This window comes from Rosa chinensis, chromosome 3 (assembly GCF_002994745.2).
Source record: "Rosa chinensis cultivar Old Blush chromosome 3, RchiOBHm-V2, whole genome shotgun sequence".
Classification (NCBI taxonomy): Eukaryota; Viridiplantae; Streptophyta; class Magnoliopsida; order Rosales; family Rosaceae; genus Rosa; species Rosa chinensis.
In genome coordinates, this window is record NC_037090.1 from 44,586,419 (window position 1) to 44,595,127 (window position 8,709).

The 8,709-nt window shown below is 40.9% G+C and overlaps 2 protein-coding genes across 2 annotated transcripts; both read left to right on the forward strand.

The window, feature by feature from the left end:
- Positions 1–4,200, forward strand: LOC112192746 (ubiquitin-conjugating enzyme E2 22). Its single transcript, XM_024332612.2, has 7 exons — positions 1–180; positions 990–1,118; positions 1,640–1,784; positions 1,866–1,943; positions 2,212–2,324; positions 2,477–2,580; positions 3,488–4,200. The coding sequence occupies exons 2-7, from the start codon at positions 1,116–1,118 to the stop codon at positions 3,873–3,875; spliced, it is 831 nt and encodes a 276-aa protein (XP_024188380.1). The 5' UTR covers positions 1–180; positions 990–1,115; the 3' UTR covers positions 3,876–4,200.
- Positions 4,201–4,478: 278 nt separating this feature from the next.
- Positions 4,479–6,908, forward strand: LOC112192747 (dihydrofolate reductase). The gene is made up of 6 exons (XM_024332613.2): positions 4,479–4,715; positions 5,367–5,459; positions 5,660–5,758; positions 5,930–5,971; positions 6,084–6,315; positions 6,419–6,908. Exons 1-6 carry the CDS (start codon positions 4,593–4,595, stop codon positions 6,646–6,648), a joined length of 819 nt encoding a protein of 272 aa, XP_024188381.1. The 5' UTR covers positions 4,479–4,592; the 3' UTR covers positions 6,649–6,908.
- The last annotated feature ends 1,801 nt before the right edge of the window (positions 6,909–8,709 follow it).

The following is an 8,709-nucleotide window of genomic DNA, read 5'->3' on the forward strand; positions in this document are numbered from 1 at the left end:
ATTATTTCCAAGGACAAAGCGCTCTCTCTATCTCTCTCATACACACACTCTCTCTCTCTCTCTCTCTCTCTTCTTCGCATCGCAATCCTTCAGGTCTGAAAGCCCTCAATCATCGCCAACACACTTGAGTTTTGTTTACGAGAGATAGAGGCGAATTCTCATCTGGGTTTTCTTTCGCCGGTAATTTTTCTCTTCTGAGATTAGGTTTTAATCATCAATTTCAACTGTGAGTACCGTTAATTTTAAATTCCTGGGACTGACTTCTTATCTGTGCATGTTTACTTGCTATCTTTGTGAAATGGGCATCATCAGTTCATGTTTCTTGGTTGATCTGATTTGGGTCTTCTTTTTTTGACTTGTTTTCCTCAAGAGCCATCAGGTTCTTGTTGACTTTTTATCCCATGGTTCTAGGTGGGTTGATTAGTTCTCTTTTGAGGGTCACAAAAGATGGAATCTTTTGACTTGTCCTTTAGGATGTTCTTTGTTGTTTTTAAATTTCATTTCTTGGTGTCAGTTTTGAAACCTGGACTCCGCTTATGTACATTATGCTTTTCTCTGTCCTTGTTCCTCTTCCTCATACTAAGCCTTTATCCCGAAACTAATTTGCGTGCCTTAGCTTTCCAAAACAAAAATTAAGAAACTAGAACATTACTAGACCAGAAGGTGAAACTGGAATCTAAATTCTAATGATGTGGCCAGGTTGTAAACTTACTCACATTCGCCTTTAATGTTAGTTAGTTGTAAGGTTGTTGATTTTTTGGTGCAAGGAATGGGGATATATTCATTGATGACCGGATCCTCAGTTATCTCTTTGCTTCAGTTCTGTTATACGACTCCTGCATTTATTTATAAGCCACTGTGTTTGATATTTAAGATAGCCATTTTTTTTTATGGTTAAGTAGTTTAATTTCATTGTTCTTTGGAGATGCATGATTAATATGAGTTGGAGAGTCCTGATTATTGATATTAACCATCAATTTTTATTGCAGGAATCTCTGCTTACAGCTGGCCTAATTCTATCACACTTATCGGGGAAGTTGAAAAATTTGTAGCACATAACAGCTAAATTGTTCTTGGTAGCAAAATTTGACCAAGGACATCATTCCTTTATATCCATGGTAATGTATTGTCTTACTAGAGAGAATTTTTTTTCTTCATTAGTTTGTTTCATCATTGGCCATGGCCTGGGTTGGGATTCGAGGAATTTGTGGATATTGGAAAAGATAGTATCATGCAATTTATACCTTAATATTTTATGATGTTTTATCCAAATCGAACTTGACGTTCTTTCAATTCTACTTTTGAGAGTACATGATGGGTCAATCCGTCTGTGCATGAAACTGCAGCTCTTGTGTATGAAATATGAATCCTCTTTATATTGAAAAATCAGCCATGTGAGTTGTTCGCATGTTATTTGTTTGGTTTATTCAAGTTCCTTTAGGGACTGTCTTTGAAAATTCGTGCCCGAGTAAAGGGCATGTCATTGTCCTTGTGCCTGTTGGGACAACAAAGCATAGTTTAATTCTAATGTTAGCTGCCTGAATCATTCTTAGATAAAAAAGCTGAGCCAGATGTGCTTCTTTTTCCTTTTTGACTTTTAACTATTTATATAACTCTTATAATCATGTTAACATGTCAGGCTACTAACGAAAATCTGCCACCAAACGTGATCAAGCAACTTGCAAAGGAATTGAAGAGTCTTGACGAATCCCCTCCTGAAGGCATTAAAGTTTGCGTGAATGATGACGACTTTTCAATCATATTTGCTGATATTGAAGGGCCAGGCATGTAGTCTACTCTTTTCAATCCTGCATCTGTCGAATGTACTTTAGGATGATAACTTACCTAATTTCGTGACTTTGCAGCTGGCACTCCTTACGAGAATGGTGTTTTTCGCATGAAGTTGTTGTTATCTCATGACTTTCCACACTCTCCCCCCAAAGGTTTGTTTTCATTATGCATTCTCATCTCTTCTTCTTCTTCTTCTTTATTATTATTTTTTTTAATGGGCCTGGCCTGTCTCTGTTGCCTCATTCTGCTATTAGTCATCGATGACTTTATTATAAAGCTGAAGAAATAAGTCTATGCTGATGTTCACGTATAGCCATTTTATTGTCAATCTTTTTCATGCCCACGCCCAACTCTCGAGTTCCTATCTGGTTCAATATTTACTTTGGTAGTTTTTTGATCTTTGGGTTATAATTGTTGTAGGTTACTTTCTGACTAGGATTTTCCATCCAAACATTGCAAATAATGGTGAGATTTGTGTGAATACGTTAAAAAAAGATTGGAATCCAAGTCTTGGATTACGACATGTTCTCATTGTAAGTTCTCTTTGATGGTTCAATAACTGACTTCCTTTCATTTGCAATTCTTTTCTATTTTTGTCTACTGAGTTTTGTCTTGGGCATTCAGATGAGATTTTAGGATTTTTGGTTAATCTTTAATTTTCTTGCTCAATGCTTTGTGATAACAGGTGGTTAGATGTCTGTTGATTGAACCATTTCCAGAATCAGCCTTAAATGAACAAGCAGGGAAGATGCTGCTTGAGAATTATGAGGAATATGCAAGACATGCCAGGTGAATTACTGTTCATTTTCTTATCTGTTTGCTGTTTGGGTAAGTGGGAAGCATGGGAGTTTATATACAAATCTTTGAATGGTTGCACATGTAGAACATTTTGGTTGTGCGTGGGGATTTTATATACAAATCTTTGAATGTGTAGAACTTTTTGGTTAGATGTGTTGTTGGAATTATTTTGTCAGACTTTTGATTGCTGGTACCTCTGTTGTTGGTACAGGCTGATTTAAAGGCTCTCAATATCGTCATAAGATAATTTGTTGAAAACCAGCTTTTTGAGATAACAATTGTTTTGGGAAATATGGATTAGCAATAGACCTTGAATTGCTGAAAACCAGCTCATAGACGTTGACTTCTTAATAAAATGTTTACTCTTTTTCATTTTCATATGCAATACAGTAATTTTTCTAGGCTCTACTCTTCCTGGGTTCTTTTCTCAATTTAGTATCGTAAAATGAGACTGGTGTTTAAACATGAATCCCTGCAATTGCATCCACCTGATAGCAATAGACCTTGAATTGCTGAAAACCAGCTCATAGACCTTGACTTCTTAATAAAATGTTTACTCTTTTCATTTTCATATGCAATACAGTAATTTTTCTAGGCTCTACTCTTCCTGGGTTCTTTTCTCAATTTAGTATCGTAAAATGAGACTGGTGTTTAAACATGAATCCCTGCAATTGCGTCCACCTGATAGAAGTGAAATGCCATATTCTAGGCTCATGGTATGAATAGAGACCCACATAGCTCGCATCTTAACAAATTTGTAGAAATAGCAGAACATTAAACCGACTATGGTATCAGAGCTATATATGCCAATATACCAACTTGAGTAAACTTCCATAGGAATAAACTATTTGATATGTACCATGGCATATGATTATTAATAGTCATATCTTGAATGCAGGCTTTATACCGGAATACATGCCAAGCCAAAACCCAAGTTTAAAACAGGAGCTATTTCTGAGTCTACTACTGCACTGAATGTTGACCAATCTAACACCTCGGCACTTAATGCTGATCAAAAGATCACAGCAGGTGGTCCTGCTTTGCCACTGCCATCCCCATCCCCAACCCCATCCCCATCCGTACTGGTCCCTGTGACAGTCACTGCAAGAGGACTTGGCCAGGATCAGCCGGCTGTTGTAGCTGCTGCAGTGGAGACGAGAGTTGGTGGGGCTGCTCCATCAACTGTAGCAAGTAGTACGACACTGAAAAAGGAAGCTGGCTTGATAAAAGCACAGGCAGAAAAGAAGAAAATCGATGCAAGAAAGAAAAGTCTGAAGAGATTATGAAGTTTCCAGGGGAAAATGGTTGAGTTTGCTAGCACGCAGTTTGGTGACTTGTCTGTTGTGTGCTTAGTGTTGGATGGGGAGGGGAGGGGTCAAAAGATCAAATGTCAAAATATGTGGGCTGAGCAGTGTGTGGTGTTGTAAGAAATACTTGCATTGGGAAAAAGTTGTGAATTGAATTTACCAGTATTATTATGTCTTCATCTTCTTTTTTTCTTTGCACTCCAACATTACTTCACATTGTTGTGGCAAGACCATGGGATTTACATTTCATGTTTGGCAAGGTCTTCAAGACTCGATTCCTATATAACCTCTATTTCTCTTCCAATGCCATTCTTTAGACAATAGGAAATTTAGGAATTTGATATCTTCCATAGTTAAATGTGAAGAAGATTCTGAGTCTGAAAACCCAGGCAGAATAAACTATTGATGAAGTAGGTAAATGTTATTTTCTTTACACTGGATTCATAATTAACTAAACTCTAGGGTCCATAGAAGCCAGACTCCATGGCTACCTATACAACATTAGGAGGATGGTGCACGTGGAACACCAACCAACAGAAGAAAGGAAGACAGGAAGTAGTTGGGGACTCGAGTTGAGAAAGGTTGTAGTAGGTAGCGGTAGTAGCTAGCTGCCTAGCTACCCTCTCTCTATTAAACAAAAACATTGTCGCTTTGTTTGTCAAACAAGTGAGTTGGAGTGAGACTGAGAAGAGGAGAATGGAAAGGCAGAAAGATACGAAGATGAAGATTCTATGCCTCCATGGATTTAGAACCAGTGGGAGCTTCCTGCAAAAGCAAATTAGCAAATGGGATGCTTCTATCCTTTCTCAGTTTGACATGGTATGTCTAATTTACCTCGCTAACTTATCCTTTGACACATTTATATGACAAGTGCGCTGCTAGCAACTCAACTGGCATAGTTGGCTCAGCTCTTTTGAGTCAATTTGTTAAATACTTTGTAACGTGTTCTTTACTTGGCAAATTTTGTTTTTCCTTAAAACCTTTTTTAGGCATTTCAAGATTTAATTAAAATAACTAAAAAACTGGTCATGGTTGTATTTTGTCCAAGGAACCAGATAGTTCGGATTTTATTTTAGTTAAAGATAAGAGAAAATATACTTTAGAGAAATGAGAACTTCCAAGAAGACTAAAAACTCAGATATGAATTTGGAAATCACCACATGTGAGTACTACCTCAAGGACCACATATAATTGGATTCCTAGTTGTTTTTGTTGACATTCAACTTCTATTTGGTGTTCAATCTTGTTTGAGTAGCCATTCTCCTGTTTATTGAAAGGAATTTCCAAATTTCCATTTTATTTTGCACATGCCTCAGAAACTGAACAAAGATTTTCTTCTCAGTGGCCTTGCTACACAATACCCTTTTGCCTCTCTCCAATATATATTTTATTTTGGAAGGGGTTGTATATGCATATTTGCCATTTGGAAATGTGATCAGCAGACATATGAGTATCTGTTTATAATTACAGGAGTTTCCAGATGGGAAGTTTCCTGCTGGAGGAAAATCTGACATAGAAGGCATCTTCCCACCTCCTTATTTTGAGTGGTTCCAATTTGACAAGGTAAAAATCTTTTACTATTTTAATTGTTCCAGACTTCCAGATGATCGAATATCCCTTTATTCTTTATTTGCCAAAAAGACAAAAAGAACAAAGAAAGAAAAAGAAAAGGAAGAAAAAGGTCCCTTCATTTCTCTCAAACTCAATTAGCAATTCATTATTTCGTCGTTGACGTACTATGCATAATCCTCTTGTTCATTCAGGACTTCATGGAGTACACAAACTTGGAAGCATGCATCTCTTATTTATGTGATTACATAACAAGCAAAGGCCCCTTTGATGGTTTGCTTGGTTTCTCTCAGGTATAAATATATGTATACACGACATTAAACTGAACTTTTCATTAATTCATGACGTGCCTACTATAGCAGATCGATCTATCGATCCAGCAGCTAACAGGGAATGTATACGAATGTTTTACCAGCTGATATATTAATTACTAACATATACTATGAAAATCGATCTTAAATCAGGGTGCGACACTATCAGGACTCTTGTTAGGCTACCAAGCTCAGGTAATAAAGTTGGTTAAATTAGCTCTCTTTCTCACGTATTTCCAAGATGACATAGCATATATAGTTAACCATGAGGTAAATTCAGTTAAGGAATCAATCCTATATAATGCAGGGAAAATTGTTGAAGGAGCATCCAGCTTTCAAATTTTTCATATCGATATCAGGATCAAAGTTCCGAAAGCCAAGTATCTGTGAGATTGCCTACAAAGACAGAATCAAGGTCAAATCTGTCCACTTGATAGGAGACAAAGATTGGTTAAAACTACCTTCTGAGGAGCTTGCTTCTGAATTTCACAACCCCCTCATCATAAGGCACCCACAAGGGCATACTGTCCCAAGGCTAGGTCAATATTTATGTCTAATACATTCATATTTATGCCCTTTATCTGCGAGAGAGATATTAGTTGATTAACTGACTAATTGTGGGGTTTGTTTGTCAACATACAGATGAAGTAGCCACCGAACAATTACGTGAGTGGACTAAGACAATCATCCAATCCAATACTGGTACTTCTCCTCCTCCTCCTTCAGATAGTAATCATGAACTGAAAAATGGAGAAGCCAAAAGTCCAGTAGTTGCAGCATCATGTAATAAGGTACAAACCGGGCAGCTGGGGACAAGTGGAGTACTTAACACAGAGAAAACAGAGAGAGAAGTCGAGGCAGTCCAAGCATAATATCAAACTAGAAAGAGTTTTCCTCGCTCTTTTGCTTTGTATTTACTTTCCTGGTCGATCGTCAGAATCATGCAGGATCCAAATTGACCAGTTCAGTATCAATATATGTACGCATAGTGTATTCCTTATCTTGAGTTATCTCGCTAATTTCTATAAGGCAATGTACTTTAAATAAACGTGTAATGAAATTAACTGTTAATGTTTAAAAGTCCGGCGGTAGCTGAACCTTCGTTAACGCTGATCCGACTGGCGAGTTGATACCTGCGATGTTCTTAAAGCTTTTGCTATCTGTCAAATAAAACACTGGGACGTCAGAGGGAGACCGCGTTGGGCGGTCTTCGACTCTCCGATGCCTAAGTTAGTCCACGTATTTATGTTGACAGAGTAACAATAGGTAAATATGGAATGCTTAATTAATGAGGAGAGAGGAGAGAACCTTTTATGGGTGAGGAAGAGGTTGACCTTCTCTTTGTTTTCGATGTGGGACTGATATGCTTCAGTTCCCCTTTTCAGAAGCCTCTGATGCCATCTTGGCGCGGCGCGTGGCGGCGCGTCGGCGGCGATCTGGAGGTGGTCCGACGTTGAGGCTGTAGCCCGTCTTGCAGTGTGTCTGCATGTCATTCCTTTGGTTGGAATTAGTACCTCTGGCGGTACAATGAGCGTGGCCCATTATAGCTAATTATGCTTGCAAATGTACATGTATGTACAAGTCCCCAAGTCCCCAGTCAAGGAGGGCAATCTTGGTTGGGGAGTTGTTCGGCGGTTTGAAGCGTTTTATTCCGCTAGACTTTGCAAGAGCATAATTAGCGTCAGTGCGTTGTCAACCGTTGGTTTTACTGAGCAAACGCTTTATACCCTTTCGGGTGGGCCCCTGCTGGGCCCCCCAGGGAGTCCCCCACTCCCTGGCGAAGATAGACCTCCGGATGGTCGGCAAATTGTTTGTTGAGGGGGAGCTGCACGGAGCAGAGGGTGTTGGGTAGCGAGCCCAATGTTTAGCACCCAAATGACGGGGGTCAACGTGCCTGATCAGGGCTGTCGTAGACTGTTGACTAGTCCCCGTGTCCCGTAGGGACGGTCTGACGGTAACGCCTCGTGGCGGTCGTTGTCAGAGTGAGGCGTGGCCTCGGGATTCGCCGTTTGGCGGGTATCCCCCCGCTAAATGTAGCAGGAAGCAGCGTCCGGTAGACGTGCCTGGCGGTATTTTGTTTGAACGATGTTGCGTTGAACAAAGCACGCAGTTTGCAAGTTGAAAGGGGGGTTCCGCCAGAGGTGTATAGCGGAGGATACCCCGCTTGCATGATGGCTAGGGAGAAGTTCTGCTGACGGGGTTTCGCTCAGCAGAGACTTCGTCACTTGGAGGGTGACAAAGGAGAAGTTCCGCTGGCGGGGTTTCGCTCGGCGGAGACTTCGTCAGCTCTTGGAGCTAGAAGGAGGGCGACAAAGGAGAAGTTCCGCTGGAGGGCTTTCGCTCAGCGGAGGCTTCGTCACTTGGAGGGTGACAAGGGAGAAGTTCCGCTGGCGGGGTTTCGCTCAGCGGAGGCTTCGTCACTTGGAGGGTGACAAGGGAGAAGTTCCGCTGGCGGGGATTCACTCAGCGGAGACTTCGTCACTTGGAAGATGATAAGGGAGAAGTTCCGCTGGCGGGGATTCACTCAGCGGAGACTTCGTCACTTGGAAGATGATAAGGGAGAAGTTCCGCTGGCGGGGTTTCGCTCAGCGGAGACTTCGTCACTTGGAAGATGACAAGGGAGAAGTTCCGCTGGCGGGGCTTCGCTCAGCGGAGACTTCGTCACCTGGAAGATGATAAGGGAGAAGTTCCGCTGGCGGGGTTTCGCTCAGCGGAGGCTTCGTCAGTTGGTGAAGTCATCCCAGTGGTTACTTCCACCAGACGCTTCGTCTAGTGGTGGTTGACACGTGTCTAACCCGTAGGGGGTTAGCGTGCGGAGGCTTGTCCCCTAAGCCTGGCTGTCTTCTCGCCATAAATGATAGTAATTATGGATTTCGCAACCGAAGCGACGCCTCGGTTAATCCAGGTAGTAAGTGGAGGTCTGTGACACGTGT

Coding starts and splice junctions, on each gene's coding strand:
- LOC112192746 (XM_024332612.2), top strand. Junction 1,785..1,865: donor TGCTGATATTGAAGGGCCAG/GCATGTAGTCTA, acceptor GTGACTTTGCAG/CTGGCACTCCTTACGAGAAT. Junction 2,581..3,487: donor GAATATGCAAGACATGCCAG/GTGAATTACTGT, acceptor TCTTGAATGCAG/GCTTTATACCGGAATACATG.
- LOC112192747 (XM_024332613.2), top strand. CDS start 4,593: ATGGAAAGGCAGAAAGATACGAAGATGAAGATTCTATGCCTCCATGGA. Junction 5,460..5,659: donor AGTGGTTCCAATTTGACAAG/GTAAAAATCTTT, acceptor TTGTTCATTCAG/GACTTCATGGAGTACACAAA. Junction 5,972..6,083: donor TGTTAGGCTACCAAGCTCAG/GTAATAAAGTTG, acceptor TATATAATGCAG/GGAAAATTGTTGAAGGAGCA.